The 27,251-nt window shown below is 34.2% G+C and overlaps 3 protein-coding genes across 8 annotated transcripts; 1 reads left to right on the forward strand and 2 right to left on the reverse strand.

Annotated features, from left to right (window-relative positions):
• Nucleotides 1-2,341: 2,341 nt before the first annotated feature.
• LOC109813613 (retrovirus-related Pol polyprotein from transposon TNT 1-94) lies at nucleotides 2,342-10,810 on the forward strand. The gene is given in 3 exon segments (XM_083065126.1): nucleotides 2,342-3,002; nucleotides 5,297-9,419; nucleotides 9,422-10,810. Coding segments are annotated over 2 exon segments (1,263 nt in total). The 5' UTR covers nucleotides 2,342-3,002; nucleotides 5,297-8,812; the 3' UTR covers nucleotides 10,078-10,810.
• A 2,193-nt stretch (nucleotides 10,811-13,003) lies between these two features.
• Nucleotides 13,004-17,144, reverse strand: LOC109813604 (2-oxoglutarate (2OG) and Fe(II)-dependent oxygenase superfamily protein). 6 transcript variants are annotated; one of them, XM_083064580.1, is made up of 5 exons: nucleotides 16,883-17,143; nucleotides 16,652-16,714; nucleotides 15,301-16,372; nucleotides 13,927-14,291; nucleotides 13,004-13,194 (listed from the first exon to the last, which is right to left on the reverse strand). In XM_083064580.1, the coding sequence occupies exons 3-5, from the start codon at nucleotides 16,340-16,342 to the stop codon at nucleotides 13,135-13,137; spliced, it is 1,467 nt and encodes a 488-aa protein (XP_082920706.1). In that variant the 5' UTR covers nucleotides 16,343-16,372; nucleotides 16,652-16,714; nucleotides 16,883-17,143; the 3' UTR covers nucleotides 13,004-13,134. The 6 variants fall into 6 exon arrangements, with proteins under 6 accessions (XP_082920706.1, XP_082920705.1, XP_082920704.1 ...); XM_083064579.1 differs by having other exon boundaries at nucleotides 15,301-16,395; XM_083064578.1 differs by lacking the exon at nucleotides 16,652-16,714.
• A 1,629-nt stretch (nucleotides 17,145-18,773) lies between these two features.
• SR45 (arginine/serine-rich 45) lies at nucleotides 18,774-24,682 on the reverse strand. Its single transcript, XM_020377841.3, has 12 exons — nucleotides 24,349-24,682; nucleotides 23,781-23,849; nucleotides 22,989-23,077; nucleotides 21,489-21,535; nucleotides 21,327-21,407; nucleotides 21,067-21,232; nucleotides 20,738-20,969; nucleotides 20,592-20,660; nucleotides 20,358-20,474; nucleotides 19,746-19,809; nucleotides 19,628-19,662; nucleotides 18,774-19,083 (listed from the first exon to the last, which is right to left on the reverse strand). The coding sequence occupies exons 1-12, from the start codon at nucleotides 24,558-24,560 to the stop codon at nucleotides 19,011-19,013; spliced, it is 1,254 nt and encodes a 417-aa protein (XP_020233430.1). The 5' UTR covers nucleotides 24,561-24,682; the 3' UTR covers nucleotides 18,774-19,010.
• Between the last annotated feature and the right edge of the window lie 2,569 nt (nucleotides 24,683-27,251).

The following is a 27,251-nucleotide window of genomic DNA, read 5'->3' on the forward strand; positions in this document are numbered from 1 at the left end:
AATTCAGCTTATATATCCCAACAGGTGGAGGTACCCAAGATACTACCTGTTGATCCCTCCTATTAGTTGTTGCAATGGTTTGACACCTAAACAAGGGTATACTATCATGTAAGATATCCACCTGGGCAAGAATTCGGGAAACCAGTTCCTAAGGCTGAGAAGAAGAGCCTTGAAAGGTGACCCTATTCCTATACTGCCATAGGATATCCAAAGTAACAGCAAAGATCAAGCACCATTCACGACCAGCAAATAGAGCCTTATCATTGAGATTTGACAGCAACCAATGTTTAGTATCCATACAAAAGAAATCCCAATGTTTTGATCCAGGTAGCAACAAATACCATATAGCCCTGGAAATTGCACACGTTCGAAACACGGGATCCACAGATTCCACATCATCCCCGCATCTCATGCATGAAACATCTGTTGTCATGTGCCTAGCTCGCCTGATATCATTAGTGAGTAATGCATTAGCATCAATTTTCCATAGTAATAAACGGACCCTTTCTGGCCCAGGCCAGCACCGAATCCTTTCAAATAACAAATCATTTCCACCTACACACTCTTGAGTAATATTACCATATGCTGAACTAATATAAAATTCATCGGTGCTTGCTCCTCTCCAAGTCAAAGAATCAACTCCTCGAGATGCAAGAGGAGGGGGAATAGCTCGAATAACATTCAACACTTCCGTGGAAAGGTAAGGCCTAAGGGCTATAAAAATCTGATCATCATTACTGTTGATATGCCTTGAATTTATATTTTGTCCGTTACTATTTCTATCTTTATTTGAGTTGTAATGAGGTTATTATATTTTATCCCTGTTATAAGGTTAAAAGAGATCTGTATCATCTCTATTCATTCAGAAATAAGAAACTCTTGAACTGCCCGTGGACGTAGGTCACACTGACTGAACCACGTAATTTGTGTGTCGTCTTCTTTCTCTTGATCTCTTTCTTTTACATATTGTCATAACAATTGGTATCAGAGCTCTAGGTTACGCTAGGGCCTGATCTGAAGAATCGCAATGTCTTCGTACAAATTCGATATTGATAAATTCAATGGATCAAATGATTTCACTCTGTGGAAATTGAAGATGAAAGCACTTCTTGTGCATCAGGGTTGCGTTGCAGCACTGGAGGGTGCAGATAAATTACCACTACTATAAAAAAAACTGTTTAACATCGCCATATTTACATCGGTTCTAGTAGAACCGATATAAATCATAAATACGGTGGCAAACTTGTAAATAAATAAAAAATATAAACATATTTACATCGATTTTTCTTATGACCGATGTAAAAATGAAATCTGGGAGTTGTTCTACATCGGTTTTGCTTATGACCGATGTAGAAATGAGAGCCTAATTTTCACTGATCAACAACCCCCTCCCCCTTTCTTCAAATCTCCAAACCCTCTTCCTCTTCGATTCCATCGCCACCTCCCTCTCCTCCTCCTCCGACCCCCGTTTCCCCAACTCCCTCCTCTCCTACGCCGCCGTCGCCGCCTCCCCCTCCGACTCCCTCGCCTTCCTCCGCCACATCACCCAAACCCTCCCCTCCTTCTCCCCCGACCGCTCCACCTTCCACATCCTCCTCTCCCACCAATCCCACTCCCAATCCCTCTCCCCCATCCACCAAACCCTAAACCTCATGCTCTCCTCCGGCCTCGCCCCCGACGCCGCCACCGCCGACATCGCCATCAGCGTCCTCTGCTCCGCCTCCTGCCTCGACCACGCCTCAGCTGGGGGAGCAAGGCCATCAAGGTTTACAACAAGATGAAGGAGCAAGGCGTGGGACCTGACCTCGTCACCTACAACACCTTGATCTTCGCCCTGTCCAAGTCCGGGAGGGTTTCCGAGGGCAAGAAGCTTTTGCGTGTCATGGCGGAGAAGGGCTTCTTCCCCGACAAGGTCACCTACACTTCGCTCATGACGAGGTCACTTGTTAGCCTAAGAATATTGAATGTGGAAACCAATGATATCGATGAGCAGAAGAGAATCCTCTTGAAGTTCCGCCGAGAGATATAGCTGACAAGGGAGCACAGGTAAACTGCCCTTTTGGTTTTCTTGTTTGATGTTGTTCCTTTGGTATTTTAAATAAGAGCTTTCTATTTATTTAATCTCAATTTTCATGTGTTGGTGCATCCTAGGTTGTTGTCCAGTACATGGCTGAGCTTGTGGAGAAGAGGGAAAAGAAGGATGTTAAATCACAACCACTTAGGCTCAGATATGTTTCTTTTCGAAGTCTAACAAAAGAAAGCGTGGCGGGGTTGATTATGTGAAAACTTGATTTCATTCAATGACACCATTGCTGGAAAGCGACAGATTCCATGTGTAAGTTGAGTTGTTTTCTAGGTTTATACATCTACTTTAAAATTGGTGTTTGGGTGTTAATCATAAAATAGTTGTATATGTGTAAGTTGAATTGACTTTGCCATTGATGCAGAAAACGCATACGATTTTTATGGTGATCATCAGTGCTTGAGGTTTAGGGATTAAACCGGCTGGAAGAGCAAGGAAATTGTTTATGTTTAATTGAAATTTGATTTGGTTGCAAGACCTTTTTTACTGGAAAACTATAGTGTGTGCTTGGTTTGATTGGTTGGATTTGTAGCATTTATTTATTTATTTTGTATATCTTAATGCTTAAATGTTAATCACGGTGTTCAGTACTGGTTTTATTTTTTGTGTGATTGTTACTACTGATGTTATTTATGTTGTGATTATGTTATGATTGGGTACTTTGTGGGCAATGTGATTGGATGGCTGGGTACTTTTGTTATTGGATTTTGATCAGCCTGTACTGTGGAATATGGATCAGAGGCATATTTTATTTATTTTAATATTGGGTTTGGTGCACTGTTGTATTAATCGAGGGGTGTGCTATTCTACTTTCCTAATTTTTTGACATCTCTTGTAGGAAAAATTGAACTATTTCCGTATAAAAGAGCTAAAAGATGTGCTCACTCAGTTACAACTTTCAAAGCAGGGAAAGAAGCAGGTGAGATAATAAAACTATTACCAAGTTTGTCATTGTTATTTGTGAGGCTTTTTCAATGGAAAAACCTTGAGTGCTGAATGTAATTTATTGCCTGATTATTGTTTTGTTGACCATGAGAATCACTGTTTCTTCCTTAATTAGTTAATCATTTTTTCCTGAGCGTGTGTTTGGTGTTGCGTTTTAAGAATTGATTTATAAAAATCAATTTTCTAAATGTAGAAGCTATTTTTATCAGTTTCAGGCAAAATTGATTTTCACCCTTGAAATTGTGTAAAGAAGAAAAATCCAAATATCTATTCAAAGAGAAGAATCACGTTTTTGGAAGAAAATACGTGCGTTAGCCTGATGCAACGCGCATCCAAACACCCACTGAGTTTTCTCATCATGTAACATACAATGTGGATTATTATATATGGATCTTGTATGATTAGACATCATACTTAGTGCTTAATAATACGAGTTTGCAACTCTTAAAATGGATGAATACAGTCAATTTATGACATGAAGTTTCATTTCATTGTTGTAATATCTTTGGTTTGGACTCCATGTATTGTTTCCTTTTTAATCCTGAATTTAGTATGACGTCTTCGAGGTTTTGGATGATATATTGATGTCAGTGCATATTATTCGTTCTCTTAGATGAACAAGGTAAAATTGTATACATGCATAGACACATTACTCGGTATTTGGGTATTCTGTCATATCCATCTGTTTTATTTTCACAATGTTTCTGTTTGAGCTGTCATCATGACTATATACTGGAAGTTTAGACTTTAGACAATGTTCACATATGGAAATGTGTGTAGAATTTAATATTTGAATTCTTAACTAAACTGAGCATAGCTGCAAATTTTTTCCATTTGTCTATCAACATGTTGTTGAAATTGTCAATCATAGTAATTGTAATGATAATTTAAATGGAATTCTTGAAATAAGGGCATGTTTTTTTCATTTGCTCCAATGTAAACTCTCCTTGTAGATTGATAAATTTGAGTTGCTTTTTTTTCCCTGGGCATGCATTTGTATCCCAAATTTCTGTTATTTCCCTCTTCTCTAACTTTTTATGTTAGAAGCTGGCTTGCCATGTTCTATCTTTTCTGGAAATGAATGGACATTTTGTGGGCATAGTTCATTGGATCATAATGCATTTATTTAAGAAATCTTTTACTGTAATAACTTTATGAGTTTTTCTAAATTTGTCTTAAACATATTGAGTTGTTATACATTTTATTTAAGGTAAGAAAATTGTTCGAAAAAGGAACAAATACTCAACCTATGCAGGATGAATGGCTGAATTTTTATTTTTATTTTTATAAGGGGTGAATTTTTAATTTGAGTGTGAGCACAACATGCAGCACACACATAGACAAGAACAAGTTTTTTTTTATCAATAAAAAATTACGTTTGCAGCGATGTCTAAGAGCATCAACAATACTATTATCTTATATTTAAGTAATCGTATCTTATATTTTTTCTCATTAAAGTTGATTTATCCATTAATATAACAAAATATATCTTAAATTTAATAATATAGTAATCGTATCTTATATTTAAGTAATCGTATCTTATATTATTAAAATTAAAATGTAGTAAGTTAATTAAATGTGATGTAATAATATAAATTCAATAAGTTGTAGTATGAATGTTGTGGTACATATGGTGTGTAAAATAAGAGAGAAAAATTGGAGGCTGGCAAATCCCTCTACACCCGAAGACCGAAGTGAACCAAACCCATTCACAACCTTGCTGGCCTTCCCCGCCCCACCAACACCCAAAGTGGAAAAAAAGGAAAATTGGGTTAGGTACTGGGTTGTGGTCATTTGTCTTGGTGAACTTGTTGGGTTTTTTTGGCAAGCATAGTAAGTTTTCTTACATATAAAATTGAAAGACAGATCCTCAATTAGTAGGAACTTTTAACATATTTTATAATTTCTAATATCTTAATTACTATTTGCAATACAGAGATTTACCCTTCAATATAAATATAAAATTGAAAGATATCAGTGAAAGAAGTTATTATAATTAAATTTTGTGGGAAAAGAACAGGTGGCCAAATTAGTGGATGATACATATAGGTAAGTGTTAGCAACAACACTCTTGATAATATTTTCTTCTAGCTTTGGTATGGTTCAGATGCATGCAGTGACGTAACTTACTTGGCTGATTTCACATAAATGATCTGGCACCTTACTATTAGGTCTGGTTTAAGTTGATTATACTGCTTCATATATGATGTGTTTCTTGTCGTTGGCTTTGTTATCTTTATTGGCATTCTTGTATCTCCTTTTACCCAGGAAAATGCAGATATCTGGGGCCACTGATCTAGCATCCAAGGGGCAGGGTGCATCAGATAGCAGTAGTGTAAAAGTTAAAGGAGAATTTGATGTAAAAGTTAAAGGTGAATTTGATGATTCCTTTCAACCAGATGCAAAGATTCGCTGTCTATGTGGAAGTAGATTGGAAATAGAGGATTTGGTCAAGGTTTACCATTAAAGGATTTGTTTGCTCTGTCATAGATTTTGGGTTTCAGTGGCACACCCTTTGCATCCTGTGAAGTTGACTACAACCAGCAACCCAATTGATGGGTGAGTGAGTACCTGGTGTAATTGGGTTTGGGTTCATTTGTCTCTTTATAAATTGAATGTCTTGTTAATATGTCTTGGAATTTAGATTTTTTTTTTCTTGTTGCCTTGTTTCCATGTAAGAGAATAAAAGTTCCTTCATTCTGGCTTGAATGCTAGCTTTTTTTTTTTGTGGGGTGCGTAGGGGATTTTCTGGATACATTTTAAGCATTTCCTTAACAGGAACTGATGCTCGCATTTTTGGTTTGAGTAAATTTGAGGAATGCAATTGCTGTATTGAAACAATATTTTTTATTTATTTCTTTGGTACCATTTGTTTATCTGGTCTAGAGTATTTGCAAAAATTTATGCTACATCATGTTGTTTGGGAATGGCCAGATTTGTGGTTTCACTTCAGTTGGGAATGATAATTATTTTGTCTAGAGCTATATATATGTTCATTACAGGTAATCAGAAATAATTAAAAAATAAGCATGTTTTTTTTTAAATGCAATCTACATTGGTTCTCAAGAAAACCAATGTAGATTTAAGCATAAATCTACATCAGTTCTCCAGAGAACTGATGTAGATTTATTCTTAAATCTACATCAGTTGTCTAGAGAAACGATGTAGATTTATGCTTAAATCTACATCGATTTTTTAGAACCAATGTAAAAATGTATACATTTTCTACGTCGCTCTATTATATATTGGTTTTAGAACCGATGTAGATACCTTTAGAGAACCGATGTAGAATATGCATCTTGTAGTAGTGTACCCACGACTATGACTGATGATGTAAAGAAAGCGATGTTGGAAAAGGCGCACAGTTTGATTTCTTGAGTTTGACTGATGAGGTTCTGTGAGAGGTAGGTGAAGAGACAACGACTACAGGGATGTGGAAGATGTTGGAAGATAAATATCAGAAGAAATCCCTAACCAATCGGTTGTATCAGAAGCAACGTCTCTATACCTTGCATATGTCTGAGAATATGTTTGTGAGAGATCATCTTGATAATTTTAACCGATTTATCTTGGACCTACAGAGTATTGGAGTTAAAGTTGATGATGAGGATCTAGTTATTATTTTGTTATGCTCTTTGCCAAAATCATGAGAATTTTATTGATACTATGTTGTATGGCAGGGATAGTATTACTCTCAACAATGTGAACGACAGCTTACAATCTAAAGAATTGAAGAGAAGAGTAGTCTCTAGTTCTAATGTGGATGATGTAGGTCTGACAGTTAGCAGAGGCATAAGCATGGAGAGAGGAAATAGTAGCAAGGGTCATACACGTAGTAATTCACTTTCAAAGTCAAAGAAAGTGAGATGTTACAAATGTAAAGAGGTGGGGCACGTAAGGAAGAATTGTCCACAACTAAAGAAAGATAGAAATAGTAATGCCAGTGCAGCTGTTGTTCGTTCTAGTGCAACTGTCTCTGGTGAGAGTTTAGATGAAAGAGATGGCGGAGATGTTTTGACTGTTAGTACTACTGGTTTTGCTGATACATGGGTCATGGATACTAGAGCTTCTTATCACATGACTTTTAACAAGAATCTATTCAATTCATTTAAAGAATGGAATGGTAGTGTAAAGTTAGGTGATGATGAAGAGCTTGGAGTAAAAGGTAGTGGTGCTATACAAATAAAAATGTATGATGGCATGGTCAGAACGTTTGATGCTTGGTATGTTCCTAGCTTACGGAAGAACCTGATTTCTATGGGTACCTTAGATAAACAAGGGTACAGTTTTTCAGGAAATGATGGACAGATTACAGTTTCTAAAGGTGCTCTGGTTGTTATGAAAGGAAAGTTACAACATGATATTTATGTTATGCTTGGCAATTCCTTTCAGGGAACGGTGTCTAGATCTCATTCCTTAGAGCAACATGTTGATAATACAAAATTATGGCATTGTAGGTTAGGACATATGAGTGAGCGTGGACTTGTAGTTTTAAGTAAACAAGGACTGTTAAGTGGAGCAATGACAGGGAAATTGAAGTTCTGTGAATCTTGTGTTATGGGTAAACCCATGGAAGAAGCAGGTATTTTGTGACGTTTATTGATGACTACTCTAGAAAGGTTTGGGTGTATTTTTTGAATCCAAGGATGAAGTGTTTGGGCATTTCAATGAGTGGAAGACTATGGTTGAGAAACGAACCGGAAAATTAGTCAAGACTCTAAGAACAGATAATGGACTGGAGTTCTGCAATGCATTATTTGATGATTACTGTAAAGAAGCAGGTATAGTCAGGCACCTCACAGTGAGACATAAACCACAACAGAATGGCGTTGCTGAACGAATGAATCAAACACTACTTCAACGTGCTCGGTGCTTGCGTTTAAATGCTGGTCTCTCAAAAGAATTATGGGCTGAAGCAGTTAATATTGCTGCCTATTTGGTGAACAGGTCTCCATCTACTGCAATTGACTTAAAGACTCCTTAGGAGGTATGGTCTGGTAAACCTTCTGATTATTCTGGCTTACGTATATTTGGTTGTCCTGCTTATGCTCATGTTAATGATGGTAAATTAGAGCCTAGGGAAATGAAATGTATATTTCTTGGGTATCCTATGGGTGTCAAAGGATATAGATTATGATGTACTGAAAATAACAGAACAAAAAAATTTGTTATTAGCAAAGATGTTACTTTTAATGAGTCTGCTATAATTGGCCAGAAAGAGGAGGTTAAAAATCTTGCAGGAAATAAAAGTACAAATAAGGGAGTTCATCAAAAAGTGGAGCTTGAGGTTGAAGATTCAAATAAAGAAAATTTGAATCCTGTGGAACAATCCAGTAATGTTCAAGAAGAGCTTCAAAGCATAGCAACAAGGAGAACAAGGAGGGAAATCAGAAAACCTACGAGGTATGCAGATGTTACTAATTTGTTGATACTAACTCTGTTGCATATGCCTTGGTAGTTGGAGAAAATCTTGATTCTGATGAGCCTAAATCCTATAAGGAGGCAATTCAAAGTAAAGAAGCATCGAAATGGCTAATTGCCATGGATGAGGAGATGCAGTCACTTAAGAAAAATCAAACCTAGGAGTTAGTACCATTACCTAGAGGTGTGAAGCTAGTGGGATGCAAATGGGTGTTAAAAAGGAAAGAAGGGATTCCTGGTGTTGAACCATCCGGGTTCAAGGCAAGACTTGTGGCAAAAGGTTTTTCACAAAAAAAGGGAATTGACTACCATGAAGTGTTCTCGCCTGTGGTAAAACATAAGACTATTCGAGTTCTGTTGGCTATGGTGAGTGCTTTGGATATGGAGTTAGAGCAGTTTGACGTGAAAACTGCATTCTTGCATGGAAATTTAGAAGAGAAGATTTACATGTCACAGCTAGATGGATTCCTTGAGGCCGGAAAAGAGAACCATGTGTGTTTGCTGAAAAAATCCTTGTATGGTTTAAAACAGAGTCCGAGGTAGTGGTACAAGAGGTTTGATGCTTTTATGATTTCCTATAATTTTGTTCGAAATGAGTTAGATAACTGTGTTTATAGTAGGAAGCTATCAGATGGTTCCTATATATATTTGTTGTTGTATGTGGATGACATGCTAATTGCAGCTAAGAGCAAGACTGATATTGATGCTCTTAAAACTATGTTGAGTAGTGAGTTTGAGATGAAGGATTTGGGTGATGCCAAGAAAATTTTAGGAATGGAGATTTGGAGAGACAGGAATGCAGGTCTACTTTATGTATCTCAGAAGAAATACATTGAAAAGTTGTTGCAGTCTTTTCAAATGGAGAATACTAAGCCTGTTAGTACTCCTTTGGCAACACATTTTGAACTTGATGCTAGCACTCTTCCTAGTACTGATGAAGAGAAGGAGTATATGAATACGGTTCCTTATTCTATGCTGTTGGGAGCTTAATGTATGTCATGGTTTGTACAAGACCAGATTTGGCTCATGCTGTGAGTGTGGTTAGTAGATTTATGAGTAATCCTGGAAAGGTTCACTGGGAGGTTGTGAAGTGGATTATGCGATATTTGAAAGGTACTAGTAATATTTGCTTAGTTTATGGTTCTAATGATATTGGGTGTGATCTTATTGGCTATGCAGATTCTGACTATGGTGGAGATCTCGTGAGGAGAAGATCTTTGACATGTTATATTTTCACTCTTTATGGTTGTGCTGTAAGTTGGAAAGCAACACTTCAACCTACTGTTGCTTTGTCTACCACTGAAGCGGAATACATGTCCTTGACAGAAGGGGTTAAAGAAGGTATATGGTTGCAAGGTCTTATTGATAGTTTAGGTTTGAATGTGCAGAGCCGTATACTTTATTGTGATACTCAAAGTGCTTTGTGTTTAGCAAAAAATCCAGTCTATCATGAAAGATCAAAGCATATTGATGTCAGATTGAATTTCATACGAGATGTAATTGAAGACAAATTGTTCTCCATAGAAAAGATAGCTACTGTAGACAATCCAGTAGATATGTTGACTAAACCTTTATCTTTTGAAAAGTTTAAGCATAGCTTGGACTTGGTAAATGTTTGTATCGCTTGAGACCCTTCGGGGATAATAGGCAAGAGAGTTGTTCTTGGTTACTGGTGACTTGGGAAAATTCAAGTCAAGGTGGAGAATTGTTGATATGTCTTGAATTTATATTTTGTCTGTTACTATTTCTATCTTTATTTGAGTTGTAATGAGACTGTTATATTTTATCCTTGTTATAAGGCTAAAAGAAGTCTGTATTATCATCTCTATTCATTCAGAAATAAGAAACTCTTGAACTGCCCGTGGACGCAAGTCACACTGACTGAACCACGTAATTTGTGTGGCGTCTTCTTTCTCTTGATCTCTTTCTTTTCCATATTGTCATAACAATTACTTTCAACAAACTCACACACCTTCTTTGGCAGACTCTCCACAAGGGGCATGACATGACCTTCCTCGACCAGCTTACCATAGCCTAGAACTTAGTTATCATTCCAAAATGAAACCAACTCCCAATCTCCAATATTTTAAGAAATCCCTTGAAGAAAATAATGCCAAACATTACAGATCCCTCTCCACAAATTAGAACCGGGTTTGTTCGAATTAATAATATGGAGAATAGACTCCCTACATCGATACTTACACCGGATAAGTTTAACCCATAGAGCATCCCTACGAGTACAGAGGTCCCAACCACAATTCATCATGTAGGCCATATTACATTCCTTTTACAAAGGTACCATATTATGTGTTGTTGATGACATTTGATTTAGTCTTATGTTTAATTTTAAATATTATATATGTTGTGAATTTTTATATTTACAATTTAAATTTAATTTATAATATAATGAATACTATGTTATTTTTGTTTTGTATATATTGTCTTAACATATTAAAATAAAATAATAGAATTTAATTGTTGTGAATTCAATTAACTACAAATATATATCGTTGTAACCCATTCAATTATTGATCTAATTTAAATATCTTGGTATTTACTTTTAAAGTTATATAAAAATAATAATTTTAAACAAAATTTAACCAAAATAACAAGCTTGACAAATTTAGCACTAAGTTTTACCTTAAACTTGTTTTTAAGATAAAATCTATTAACTTTTTTAGTAAAATATTTACATCTATTATTAGTGGTGTAAATGAATAAAACCAAGTGAAGCTAATCTACCACTAGAAATTTAAGTTTGACTTATAAAGAATAAAAATTAAATATAATTAATATTATTTTTCAATCGATTAGAATTTTATTTCAATAATATATATCTTTAATTTAAATTTTAATAATATACTTTTTCTTATATTATTAAGATAAAATTTTAATTCAAAATAAATTGGGCAATAGCCAATAGACGGCCTTTTGGCCATAATAAATAAATAATTATTGAAATAAATTAATTAAAAAATATTTTACTGAGATAAATTATTTTGAACACGTATGATTATAGAGTAAAAAAAACATCACACTATATGACGTGTTCAATACATGAATACAAATAATTTGAAAGTGTCAAATTATTTAACGTTTTGTGCATAAATTTTTAAAATTAAAAACGTCATATTATATGATTTTTGAGGGATTTTTAAGCCAAAAAAGTGAATCGGAAAAACCAAAAGTTAGCTAGTCTTGCAGTGTGCAAGGGATACAAAAGTGTATTGCAGTAGTTGGAGATCCTAAATCTGGCTTATGGTGGAAAATATCAGCTGAAATCTAAATTTGGTCTATTATTTTATTATTAAAATTTGTTTTTATCATTTATCTTTTAAGAGATTTTAGTTTTTAAAATTGTGATACAATTTTGAACACTTTTTTAATTGATTCAAGACAAGAAATTTATCTCATGAGATCTAACTATACAAAAGTAATAAAACTTAACTAATGTTAGAAAAAGAAAATCATAAATAATATTGCACTAGCAATTCCAACAAACACATGTCCTCTTTCAAGTTATCAAATGCACTAACTAATGGCAAAATTCCCATAGGTCATGCTTCTTTTTGTTGCCCAGCTTTAGAGGAGTCATTAGAACATGTTTTATTTTGGTATATGTTTTTTTTTTGGTACATACAAAGGAATAAATAAAAGAAAATAAAGAAGTAACAAGATTACGCTCTTTAGAAACATGTGAAGCTCTCGAGACATGTTATGCACAAGTTGAAACAAGACTCTTGAAGTAGAACCAAGCCTTAGACAGATAATCTGCACATTGATCCATCAACCTTCCAAGGCCTATGAAAAAATTCTTTGACGATTGTTAAGATAGTTGAAAATATATGAAAAGGATCAAGTAAACTCCTTTTTATTTTGGTGTAATACCCAAGGTGAATTTGTTTAGCTAAAATCACTTCACAAGTTGATGAGTGGCCAGAGTAACCCTCGGAAATTGTTAAAGCCTTTTCTTCTATGTTTTTTTTGTATATATATAAAAAATAACTTTTTTTTCTCCTATAAAAACTTCTAGTCACGACTACTCCACATCTATGTCGAAGATCAAATTTAGATCCTTTAATTAAGAAGCACAAGCGATTAGATGCTAACAACCTTTGATTTTTCTTACCTTTTCTAATACCGGAGACCTTGCTTAGTTAGATTTTCTCTCCATCCCAACAACTTTAAAACTATATTAAATGAGTATGAAGTAATCTCACGCCCCTGCATTTCATCAACATTAATTTTTAATTTCACAAGTGGCCCCGCCACAACTTTATTTTTTTTTTATTATTATATAAACCTTTCTTATTTTTAAATACTCGTGAACACCAGTGCTTAATAAACAACCGGTTAAAATAGATTACTCTTGCATATTCATGATCGAAATAAGCTTGGAGTTATTCTGTTGATTTGTAAATCATTATCTTCTCTTCATTTTATATGGTTTATACTGGCAAGCAAGACCTCCATCAGTTTTAGAGCTGAACCTACCCTTCATTTTGATTGGATTGGCGTCTGATAATCCTAAGAAATCTATTAATAAAACACCTGTAGAATTCAACGCTGCACATTTCTTTCATTCATATGCTTCAAAAGTTGCATATATAGACAAACATAAAATTCTAAAAGCTAGCCACATACAGGTTCAGCTGCCCCTTGGGAACTAGATAGGCCTATCTTCATTAGACCTTCACAATCTGATCATATGTTGCCCATATGTTGGAAATCAGGGGGACTGATTCCTGCAGACACCAAAACATGAATATAACTCGTTAAACTCAATTGTTAAATTAGTCATAAATTAACATAAGATTGTGAAATCCTCAGATGCTAATTAGTAGACCTGAAACAAATGCCTCATAGTAGTACTATTCTACACAATTCAAGAATCCAGGCAATGCATATAACAGTTACACTACCACAACATCAGTCCTGGATCTTCTATCAACCATTGATCATTACATAACTGGATTTCAAATGCTCATCACATTACATAGCCTACAGTACTGGTATTTTTGTTCCATACATCGAGATGTATATAACTCGGGGCAATTTGGTTCACTCCAGGTTAAGAAAGGATACAATATCTAGGAAAATTGGCATTGTTACAAGTCTTAAGCAACTAAGTAAATACAAAAGCATGTGACAAAGGATTGTAGCCCTCTGACAAAAGGACAATATGACAAAGGATCGGAAACCTCCCTGGTTCTTTTGATATGTAAATAAAAAGTGTTAAACATTATTCATGTTGATAATCGTAGCATGGAACACATTGACTGGGTAATGAAGAGAATTTGGTTAAATTACAACCATGTGAATAAATTATTTATGTTAAGCTTCAACTTCCCTTAATCTTTTCATCACCCTGAAAAAATATGCATATTCTTAGCTTTAGATACGCTACAACCGTTTAACAGTTTTAAATAAAAAGTAGAATATGCATATGGACATGAAACTTGCAAAAGGAGAGTTACAGTTAAAGTTAGCCGAGTGTTGACTAGCCTGTCTGAGTTTTGATGGGCTTCTGTCCAACCAGGTTCATATGCTTCAAGAAAACCCAGCTTTGCCTTATTAGGTAAATCATGGGGATGAACAAATGGAACACCAAGCGGCCACCCTATCTCCACCCGTATATTTGCACATGGGCTATCTACACTGTGAATGTGACTTTCACATTCCTTCAGATTACAAAACCGCAGCTTGATGCCTTTCTTATCAGCAATATCCTGGACCCTTTCTTTCAAAACTCTCTGCGCCTCAAGCCTTAACCTCTTGGAAGGTGGCAAAGGTTTGCTTTTGGGATTTTGCTTCCTTCTTCGCATCAAAGTCTTCATAGATCCTGTACCAGCATTTCATCGATCCAAGGACCTGCTGTTAAAAACTTTGCACTAAGGACGACTCTCAAAGCAGAATTGACACTAATTCAATCTCAATGCAATCATACTCATGAATGAAAAAATGAAAATTTTCATGAAATACCAAATACAGTAAACTGAGTTTAAATTTCAAACAATATCCTTGTTCTTATTTAGGCAAATAAGCATTCTCCTAAAAGCATCTGAACATGTTTTTTTCCACCTTGGCATTCCTTTGAGCCAAGTACTACTAATATAAATGAAAGAAGCCGACTACAAGTTGGTCAAACAATAATAATATAATTTATCTTGCTACCCATCTTGAATGTGACAATTTGGAACATTTTTCATAAATAACATCTGAGATACAGGAAAAACAATGAACTAATTATTATATAGAGGACAAATGTAATGCTAGAATGCAGCTTAAAGAACACCACCAATCACAAGTTCAGAATGTTTACTCATGATCAACATTATGTAAGTTTCCAATGCTGACTAAAACAGACTTCAAGCACAATACACAACTTCAATATACTCATCTCCTTCATCCAGTAATTCATGGACAGTACTCTTTTATTCATCACCTAACTTATGTTGGGAGCTGATACTTAGCACAACAAAAGGATAAAGTACCATCATATTTGAGAGACTTAGTCATGCTATATGATATAAAGAAAATAAACAAGCTGTACCCTTTAATTTTTATTTTCCCAGTTTCTCTAATGTTCATTAGAATATGGCAATATTGGGATTTACAAATATAGGAAAATTGAGGAAACAATCATGTATATGCAAGATACCTACATCCCTATTCCAACTCCACCCCAACCTTAAAAAATAGGTTTGGCATTCAAATTTCAGCATAGGCATCATTCAAATTAAGCATGTTCTTAAATGAAGTTTTGAAGAATACAAACAAATTTCCTGTAGTCCTATTCAAATAAAGTATACAACAAATCACATTCCCAATATAATTAGAATGCTACATACCATCATGCGTTGGTTGGAAATTAAAGCACTGGAAACCAGGCCTGTTAAAGAGACTATCTGTTGGATGAGATCTTTGCATAAAATCATCCACCGGAACAGGAAGCTGGAACTGAGCTTCAATTCCATAACCTGCTGCTCGCATTTCTGAACAATCAAAACTGGTCATTGACTTGGGCAAAAGTTTGAAGGCTAAAGAACATCGTCCATACATATTAGCCTCCATATTAATCTCAGTCTTGTGTAATGCAGGGTTTACATATCCTGCAGTTGCTTGGTAAAGAGCAAGCCCAGGATAAACAATAGCTTCTTGAGGTCCCAGATCTCCATCCACAAGAATCCACCGCCCTTGAAAGTCCCTTATATGTAAACCTGCCCTGTCAGACTTAACAAGTGATAGCAAGCTTTTATCAACTTGGTGATCATGGTCAGGATACATAATCAATTGGCTATCCTCCTGAGTAGTTATATTATGATGCTGTGACCCCTGAAATGATGGCCTTGCATGACAGCAAACAGACAAGACTGAAGATGATATTTCCCTATTTCTCAGGGGAACATTATCCAGTATTTCTACAAATGGAGAGCTGCGCAAATTCAAATGGTAGCCAATTGCATCCAGAATATCTCTTGCTGCTTTTCCAAATAAAGCAAAGATATCTGGCAAACCCGCCGGAGGAAACTCAATTGAATCATTAGGTTCTGAAGGAGTCAATCCTGGTCTATAGTCATATGTTTCTTGCCACAAATGAGAATCTGTATAATAACCAGATGTTTTGCACCACTCACGAGACTCATTTGTATGGATTATATCTGCAGGCGGATATGTTTCCCTTTGGTGGAAATAGAGGCGAGCAGATTCTATCCCAGATCTCAGAAGAGCCCCATCACTTGCTGGAAACTGGATGATGACTGCCGAAAACTGAGCCAGAGATTGTGACAAAATAGAAACTGATATTTTATAAGAATCAGAAGGCAACCCGTCTGAAGGGACTAAATCAGTAAGCTTCACACGACCCAAAGATGGCAGGCCACTGCCTGCCATGAAACCTCTTAGTCTGTCTGCTATCTTAGTCTAGACAAGTGGAACCAACCAAACTGTCAACACAGGAAAAAAGCCACAAACCTAAGATAACAAAATTCATGTGCAATGCATCCTGTTGAAAGTTAAATTCGTGATTACAACAACAGCATTATCATTCTAGGGATATTCTTGATGATCAGGGAGCCAAAATAATGAAACCATCACATGGGTCCTCATATTATGACAAGGTGCAAACAGAAAACATTAAATTGAGCTCAAGTATTAGTAAAGGCAAACAAAAAATAGCAGGTTCTAGAATCTGGCTTGGACCTGAATTAACAACTCTTCTGCAGAAATACCAACACAGGAGACAACCCTACGATCATACACACACTGCACATGCATAGGAACTTAACTATATCAAGAATAACCCGATGAATATTCCGAACTGAAATCCAACAAAATTGGAGAATTCTCAAGCTCAAAGTTTTCTCGGGGGAAAATTACGTTAGATGAAAAAGAAAGGCTTTTTATATAATTTTGTGACAACCCTAATTTTACCTCGTTGTGTCTGTCTTCTTCATTCTACAAATATTCGGAGCTGTGGGACGAGTGTTCGCTCTTCAACTTGTTCTCTTTGAAAGCGGTAATCGCGAAGAGAGAGGCCAATTTGGGATTGAGGATTCTTCGAACGAAACTTCAAAAGGGAAACGGTACACAAAATTGGGGGCAAAACTGAACCCTAGAGAGAGAGTGTGTGTGTCAGAGACCGTGGCACTGACAGATGTGGAAATGGATCGGGTCGACACATAGGTCCAAGTTTAGATTAATCTACGATGTGTTCGCCATTTGGATCCCAAATATACCATTTTTCTTAATTTCCTTTTCTGATTTTAAGTTATTAACTTAAATATATTTTTAATTTCTTAAATTTAAGATAAATTTATTTTTAGTCTTTAAAATTTTAAAACATTTATTTTAATCTTTATACTTAAGTTTTGTTAATAAATCTGTCAAATATTGTTATATAAAATCTATTTATCAATATTTTTTAGTAAAAATATTACATTAAATCTAATTAATATTATATAATTATCTTAATTATATATTATTGATGACCTAAAGATTAAAATAAGATTTTTAATAATTATAGGGTTAAAAACAACAATTTCAAATTTAGGAGATCAAAAAAAAAATCACTCTAAATTTGAAGAACTAACTCTAAATTTGAACTAAAATATTTAAGCCTTAATTATTTATCAAGTAAATTATATACCAGCTCGAAAGATCCATTACTAGGGGGGGAAAGTGATTAATTAGAGATTTATGGAGAAATAGAAAATAAAATAATAGTGAAAAAGAATAATCTTGAAATAATTATAAAATTTTAAAAAAAATTATTAAAAAAAGTATACGAAGGGGGTTAGATTTCTAATTACATGAATTAAAAATGTATTTACGAGTAAAGTTGTTCTAAAGTATAACTAATATTTTGCCGTGTAAAAAAAACTAATATTTTTACCTCCAGGAAAATTAATCTCCTATTTATTAATTGTCGGGATAACTCAAGTCTACCCTAAATTTAAAAATAAAAATAAAAATTGAAGTATAATTAACAATGATACAAGTTAAATATTTTGTTACAATGGTTAACAATATAGTTCTTAATTTTTTATCTTGTTTCAACCCAAGTATATTTGGACATGAAGTAGGGTTTCAGCGGGTACAACTTGAAAAGCAACTCCAATCTAGAAAGTAGTAAAACCTCTTGCAATCCTAAAAGTATATAAAATACTTTAGTTTTTGAAAGTATAAAAATTTAAAGAAAAAAAGTCTTCTAACGTACAATACTCACTTTATTTCAATACTGAAAAACATGTTACTTTTTTGTTACAAAAAAAAAATGTAACTTAAATATAATATTAATGTCTTCAAAAATTAAAACAGTAATAAATAACTACTTGTAAAAAGTTACATAAAATAACAAACTTTGAAAGACTTGCTCAGAATTATTTTCAGAAATTAAGTGCCTCTTCATGGTAATTTACCCTCCAATTTTTCTTTCTGTCAACTATTTGCAAACCCTTTATTGTACTTCAAATAGAAATTAATTCCAAATCTTACTTTGTAATCTTGGCACTCACATAAAAATAAAAATAAAAAAGATAAAATCAAATAAAAGCTTGACTCGCATGTTTTCTCAAAATACGCCTTCATAAGCCGAAAGTAAACTATAACCAAGTTTAGAAAGAATTTCTTCGTACAATTGTTGCAAGATAAATAAAATCATGGCTCAGTTTTGCATTTCGAGCAAATTCTAGGAAACTACACATTAGACATCTACTTTCTTCGCATTCAAATTTCTAAACTAACGAACATAGAAATTTCACTGAATTACTTGACATTATAACTGTTCCGAATACAAAAGAAAAAAAGAAAAAAAAAAGCCAACTATCATCTCCAATGGTTTGCATTTTAGATCAACATAACAAAGCTTCGGAATAATCCAGACGGAAATAAACAGAACGGTTAGTTTCCAAAACAATTCTAGTGCTAATAAGAAAAAATTAGTTAATAGACAACAATGAAAAGCAACATATATCCCCAAGCACATGGCAGCTATAACAAGCTGGTACAGAATCTCGATAAATACATCAACAGAAAGAGACAACAGATGTACAAGAATTATCTATGGTTTGCGAGCTGGTGGTGGGGAGCTGCTGCTGCTGCTGTTGCTACTGCCTCTTCCTCCTCTCAAAGGCCTATAATTAGGGAGTATATATTTACATTACCAAAAATTATGGGAAACATCATCGCAAACACCTAAGCAGAATTATCAATTAAATCTTCAAAGCAGGCCTTACTGATAAATATCCTTAAATAAAAATCTGAAAAATCGCAAACTCTTTAACAAGCCAGTATTTGACCTCGAGATATGTGCACTTAAAATAATTTAACATCCAAAATCCAGTTACTGAAAAAAGAAATGAGACTGAAGAAGAGAAATTGACAAGATTTACAAAAAAAATTACCCTTATTTACATTTAAGTCTTTTTGAAGGGAACAAATCCTTCAAGTCACAGATGGAAAATCTTAATAAAATTATTTTAATCTTGCTCTAGACCACAAATGATTGAATTTCGAAAAGAAGAAAAAGCATTTCAGCAATATAAAAAGAACAAAGAATCAATGTTGTTAAACAAATCCCAAGAAACTTTCCAGGGAAATCAAACAGTGAATGCTACAAAAAGCAGAGAAGAAATCGACGGGAAGATTTGACAAAAAAAATTATTTAAAATACATTACCTTCTTGGGCTGCGACTCTTTGATCTCCGGGTTACCTGTCAAAGTTATGAAGGACTGAGCCATATAATATTTCAAGTAAAAATAACACTGTCCATATAAATGAGAAAAGGCCACATACCTTGCGCGGACTTGGTGAATCAGAATAGGATGATGACCTCCCACGTCTAACAGGTGGTCTACCTCTGTCAAGAGAATAAAATATGCAATGTTCAAATATTTTCGAAGTGCATTCAGGCATTCAACAAAAAAAAATAACTAGAAATCCATAAAACTTTTCATGTATTTTCATAAGCATCCAAATGTTAGTTAAAAGATTTTGAATCCTGAAAGAATTTTGGAAATAAACATTTCTTTGGTTCCTGCTAATCAGCAGAGTAGTTACTCTGAAATCTCTTTCTTCTGTCATTATTTATCACAAGGAATTCATTTTTAACATATGGAAGTTTACGCCTTCGATTACTAGCATTAAACCTCGTTAAATTTCATTAAGTTTGCATATATGATCATTTAAAGGGATCTGGATAACTAAAGAATCCACCTGGTCCAAGCATCATATTTTCACATTCTCATTATCTATCGCTTTTTTTTTTCCTTCTACCAAAATATTCTATTAACCAAAAAAGCAAACAAATTGACAAAAATAAAACATACTATAGAACGGAAAAAATATACAGAAGCTAATTTTATCAATCGATGTACTAGATGAAACATAATCATGCAAAAAAATTACCTGCGAGGTGAAAATGATCTTGACCGTGAGCGTGCAGACCTCCGTATTGGAGAGCGAGTCCGTCTACGACCCAATGGGGACCTTCTAGGAGGACTTCGAGCTCGTCTAGGTGGTGATCTGAAGGAAAATATTCGTTTTTTAAGAGGGCAATCAATCACATGTACAACCCATCACAAAATGCAAAGTGATAATCAAAGAAAACAATAATAATAATAATAATAATAATAAGATTACCGGCGCCTTGGAGGAGGAGGAGGTGATCGTCTCCGACCTGGGCTTCCACGCAACCTTCTGGGAGAAACCCTATAGAGATTATATATAAATGAGTAGACTTGACAAAGGAAACTGTTACCCAAATATATATGCAGTTGAAAGCCAACCTTCCAGGGGACCTAAGGCGTCTTGGTGGAGATGGAGAACGACCTCTTCCAGGAGACACAGGCCGCCTCCTAGGAGGTGTGTCTCCTCCACGACGATAAGGAGAGTCTAATCGGCGACGGACAGGAGAATCTGGACGTCGGCGAGGAGAATCTGGTCTTCTTGGAGATCCAGCTCTTCGAGGAATAGGAGACCTCCTCCGCGGGGAGGGAAGAGGTTTTCTACGAGGAGAAGCTGGTATCATCAAACTACAGTTCAGTAAACATAAACGACACCAATATGATAATACAAATAAGAAGAAGAAGAAAATGCCCAAACATCAGGTACGTACATTCTCTTTGACGCTTTGGCCCATCCTTGTCAATATCTGCATTAGCATTATCAGTCCTGGGGGTGTCTCTCTTTGGAGCAACAGCAGAAGTCTTTGGGGGTGGTGAAACTTTCTGCCTTGGAGGTAGGGTAAATCTTGCCTTGATGACATTGCCATCTATTTGGGCCTGTATTACAAAATACAAAGGCATCAAATTTACAAATGCAACAGCCAGCAAGCTTGATTATGGAAATCAATCCTATTCAGTCACAGAAACCTACACCATCCATGTATAACAATGCTTTTTCTGCATCCCCTCTTGTCTTGAACTGCACATATCCATATCCTTTTGGAAGATTAACCTGGAAATGAGCAAGGGATTAAAATGCCATATCATACTAAATTCCTCTAAAGTTACAATGTGAAAGTAAAAGCAAACTTACTGTTCGATCCATTGCCAGCTCCACACTTACAACCTCACCAAAGTTACCTGCAAAGTTTATGCATAAGGTTGTGTTACAAAAGGGTCACCAAAAGCAGATATGGCATCTTAAATTATAGAGGTCATTAAAGCTTGCTTTCAGTTACTGATATCAATTCCTTAAGGTCACTAAAATGTCTCTTCCCTTAGGGAGAGTTTGCTTCAAGGTATGATCAGTGATGGATGCAGAACTTTTTTTTAATGGGGGCAAGAAAATATTTATACAGTAATATTTTTATTATAGAAGATGAAGCATTAAAAATAAAAGGGCAATTAAAAAGGTTAGCTCGCTGCATGTCCTGATCTTTTAATAAATTTTTTTAATTCAAAAAACAATTGACATTTGCCACTGTAACAATTGAATTGAAACATTAAAAGTTATAAGTGCAATATTCAAATAAATATATGAGGGAAGCCTTTATTTCGATGGGGGAAACAATAAATTACTTACTGTATTCAAATAAATAAAAGGAACCTTCTGGGGGCAATTGCCCCTAGTCCTTTAATTGTAGATCCACCACTGGGTATAATATTGTATTCCAGGGAATCTCATTCCCGGGAATATTATATCAAAGAATGCTATTCCCATGAATCCGTTTGACATGATTAGTTTTAGAAAAAATATTTTTTTATTTAATTAAAATATTAAAATAGTGAAGAAATGTGGAACGAAAAAGAGGGAAGAGGTAGTTATTAAAAAAAAAAAATAACTTCCATTCTCATGAGAAGCATGTAAAATAGGAAGGTTTTACATTCTTGGGAATAAAATGTACCCGGGAATATCTTTTTATAGCCGTCTAACAAACATGAGTATAAATATTCTCACCTTCATATTTCCGGGAATACCAAAAGATTACTTAAAACAAACACCTCTTTAATTATGCTATAAAGCATCAAGCTACTATGTCTTTCCAGTTATTAATACTAATATCACTAATAAAGTAATAACGAAGTTTAATCAATTGAAAGTAACAGTTTAATGACACATAAACCTAAATAAAAAAGGAACAAAAAGAAAAGTTGCATTGAGCTAAACTCATGGACGTTACTTCCATGAGTATAAATATTCTCACCTTCATATTTCCGGGAATACCAAAAGATTACATAAAACAAACGCCTCCTTAATTATGCTATAAAGCATCAAGCTACTGTGTCTTTCCAGTTAATAATACTAATATCACTGATAATGAAGTTTAATCAATTGAAAGTAACAGTTTAATGACACATTAACCTAAATAAAAAAGGAACAAAAAGAAAAGTTGCATTGAGCTAAACTCGTGGATGCTACTTCCATGAGACATCGCTTACATTGTCATTGGACCGGACAATTTCAACATGCATTGCCAAATAATAACTCTTCCAATTATATGGCAACCTCAAGGTCTCAAGGATATCAGAGAACCTATGTTATGTCATTCAAAATGTAAGAAAAAACTTGGAAGGTAGAAAAAATTAAACATACTGAAAATCTCTTTCAAATGGCCTTCATTGACATTTCTGCTGAGCTTTTCTACATGAAGAACAAGTGATTCGCGTACAGGAGAAGGTTTCCTGTGTCCAGGCACAAGAGATAAATACATAAGTAAAAAGTACAAACAACACAAAATTGAAGAAAGCCCATCAATTGATGAATGTAGAAGGATCACATCCAAAGAATGCTGAATTGAATTTAAATTTAAAATTATGAAGTGAAACATCAAAATTAAAATATACAATGCAAATGGAACAGTGAAACACTAGACAGTTAACACCAGACACCATAGAAAACTGTGTCAACTTTGTTGTCCCACTACTAATTTGCATCTTATCAACTTGCACGATATACCATGTTAGAGTTCGCTTGGTTTCGTAGAAGTAATGAGAATTGATTTTCACTACAGTCAAACTTGATTTTATAAGAATATAGTGCTTGGTTAATGCTAGGTAAAATTGATTTAGACCCGAAACCTCAGTTTGACTAGAAGTGATAAAAATCAACTTTAGCATTGGGTTGAAAAATTTACACGAAGCTGCTTTCAGGAAAAAAATTTCAAAACTAAATCACTTCACTTGATAATCAATTTGATTCAAAATCAATTTTGCAGACACTCATCCAAACACACTTAAACTTTAACAAGAATCGCAACTGCAATCATTTACACATAGCATACAAGATATACATTGAAATGACAATTTCTAGTCCCTGTGACAGTTTATTCAAGAACTAACACAAAAAAGTAAAATCGAAATAACAAATTTGAAATTATTTCATTACCTTGGAGGAGGAGAAGTTCTCTTAGACAGTGGTGGAGGAGACCGCCCTCGCCTAGCTCCTTCAACAGGACTACAAAATAAAAAAAGTAGCATCATATCAACCTGGTCTTCAAAAACCAAATTGACCAAAATTTGAAGAAAATAATAATAAACAGAATGTTTATAAAATAAAAAACCACTTTCACATCCTCCATAGTCATCTTTCCAACTCACTTAACCAGTTCACCTGCATAATCATCTCAGCCACAACTACAATTCAAACTCATACACACACAAACAGCTTAAAGAAAACCAAAACGACCGTTAATCCTCTTCAGAAACAACACAAAACCTAGCGCACCAAACATTTCCACAAGATTCAATCTCCACACATCTCTCAATCACACCGCAGGCAAAAACTTCCAGCACGAAATCCAAAAATAAAAAATAAATAAATAAAAACAAAGAGTCCTCAACTTCAACATCAACAATCAGCAGCTAAGAAAATAACAAACAACAAACACTCCAGAAAAACAGACACGAAATGCGGACGGAAGACGCTCCGATCGCAAAAACGAACGGTGCCGTACCTTCGGCGCCTCTGCGGCGGAGGACTGCGGCTGCGCGAACTGCGGGAAGGAGAAGACGAGGAAGAAGAGAAGGATCTGGAGCGCGAGGGGGAGCGGGAGCGGGAGAGGGAGCGGGAGCGAGAGGAGGAGCGAGAATCGGAGGGGGAAGAGGAGCGCGAGGAGCCGGAAGCGGAACCGGAGGGTGAGCGACGACCTCGCCCAGGCTTCGCCATTGTTGCAGAGAGAAAGGAAGGAACGAACGAAACCCTCGATAAACCCTAGCTCCTCAACCTAGCTAAGGAGTGAAATTGAAAGCCAAGGGAATCCAAAAGAAATAAGACAGAACGGTGTGTGTGAAGTGTGAACAGTGTCTAGCGACGATCCCTATCCCTTTGTTAATGGACCGGGTCGGAGTGGGTTTTACGGGTCGGGTCAACCTTGCATGGACGTTATATTCTATTCTAAATTTCTAATGATACATACTAATAGTTATAATTATTTTACTGATCTTAATTTTAATATCTTCAGAAATGTGAGAATATTCTTCCTAGGCCATAATGCTTTCTTTGTAATTGACTAAAATTAAAAACCAATACAATTTTTCCTAGAGCCTTCTGTCTCCTAATCGGTGTAAAATTTACTAAAATGTGTAATTTTTAATAAATTTTAATTAAATAAAAAATAAAATATTAAAAAATATTGTTGATATTCTTCTTAATTTTTTTATATAATAAACAACGAAAGTTTTCTTACATTTTGGTGCACTTTTTTCCACTCAAAAGAATCGTTTAGATTTTTAATATTTATTTTATTCTTCTTTCTTTAATAAATTATATTAATTGTTACAATATTTAATAGATAGTAAGTTTTTAAGATTTCTTTATTTTACTTTTTTTATTAGTTTTTGTTTATTTAAAATTGGACTCATGTATGTTTACAACAACTCGCACATATTTGTATCATTCCTTAGGAGAAGGATAATGAGTTTTAGTAATTCTTTTGTTGAATATTTGTATTTGTACTTTCGTTTATAATTGTTGTGTATCTAGTAATTCTACTGTTGAAAGATATCAAATTCAAATTTTATAAATAAAAAAATTGTTATTAGAAGGAGAAATTTCATTAAAGATTCAGGTTTCTGTCAAATGAAGATGATGGGGGGTGGAAACGAGAGAGTGGGGAAGGGAAGGGAAGAGACTTGGAGTAAAAAAAAAAAGTAGATATCAAGATAATTTAAAAAGAAATGGAAGTGTAAAGAGTAAAATAGCTGTCAATATTATCTAGTAGAATATTTTTTGAGGCCCTTTTCAATGAAGCTTTAAGGTAGTGTTTGTTTTTGGAGAAATACTGTTTACGAGCAAAGAAAGGCGTGGATTGTGTGTGTTTGTTTCCCGTGATTTGGAACGAAAGAAAGGCGAAGAAAAGCGAGGAGAAGCACTGTTGCTCTCCTCGCACAAAAGGGAAGAAAGGAGCTGAAAGTCACGTAGGATTTGTGAAAATCTGAAAATGCCCCTCCCATGCATGTGTCATGCAGCAGAGGATTCAGGTTTACGTTCTCCACGGGCTGGTGCTGATTCTCGACGTTGGGTGGCTGATGGTGGCTGGTGGGTGTTGGTGGTGAGTGATTGTGGAAAGAGGTCTTCGTTTGATCATATACGAAGGAGCATAATCGATTATGGTTGGTCACATAATCGATTATGGCCTTGCATAATCGATTATGGGTGAGGTATAATCGATTGTGCAAGGCCATAATCGATTATGTGGCCAAGCATAATCGATTATGCAGGGTATTTTCGCTGTCAGTGGAACCCGGAACGGCCCGTTCCAAAAATGCATGTTATGAGAAAAATGCGAAAGCAGAACGGGTCGTTCCACTTTTAAAACTGGCTGTTCCACTTTTGGAACGGGTCGTTCCACTTGTGACCTTTGCGGAGTACTTAATAACCCCAGAACGGGACGTTCCACTTTCGGAACGGGCCGTTCTGGGCACATTAATTTGTTATTAATGTTTAATACGTTTATATATATATATATATATAATATTAATATTTAATATATAATACCTTAAATTAAATATAATTATTTAATATTAATATTTAATTTATATATATATATTAAATATTTAATATTTAATATATATATATATATAAATTAAATAATATTTAATTGATAAATATTTAATATATATATATATATATTAAATATTAATATTAAATAGTTATATTTAATTTAAGGTATTATATATTAAATATTAACATCAAAAAGTGGAAATATAAAAAAAAATAAAATAATACATGTTTATAAAATTATAATAATAACACTTTCATAAACATTAATAAAATAATGTTACAAAATATAATTATCATAATATATTTTGTTATTATTATTTATTATTATAAATATTATTATTTTCATTTTTATTAATTTTAATAATATTATTTATTATAATTAATATCATTATTATTTATTATGATTCTTATTATTTCTCTAATATTTATTCTTATCATTATTTATTATATTTTTAATAAATTATACCTATTAATATAATTTTATTGTAATTATAATTATAATAAATAATATTATACTCAATTTTAATCTAAGGGTAAAAGTGTAAATTATATATTCATCTCTTAAATTTTTATTTTTTATCTATCATTAAATTTAAACCAAATATTTAAATTAATTTATTTTTAAATTAATTTTTTATAATTTTTTTAGTTAAAATTTATATATTTATCTTTTAATTATAATAATTATAAACTTTTTTTAACTTAAGGGCAAAATAGTAATCTTTCACAATTATCAATTAAAAAATTTATTTTTATCTATCACATCAATCATTTCATTCACAAACTTTCACAAACTTGTGAAACTTTCTCTACACTTTCCAGTTCCACTCACTTTCCCTTAATCCAAACAACCTC

The sequence above is a fragment of the Cajanus cajan genome, chromosome 10, assembly GCF_000230855.2.
Source record: "Cajanus cajan strain Asha chromosome 10, NIPB_CcT2T_4, whole genome shotgun sequence".
Classification (NCBI taxonomy): Eukaryota; Viridiplantae; Streptophyta; class Magnoliopsida; order Fabales; family Fabaceae; genus Cajanus; species Cajanus cajan.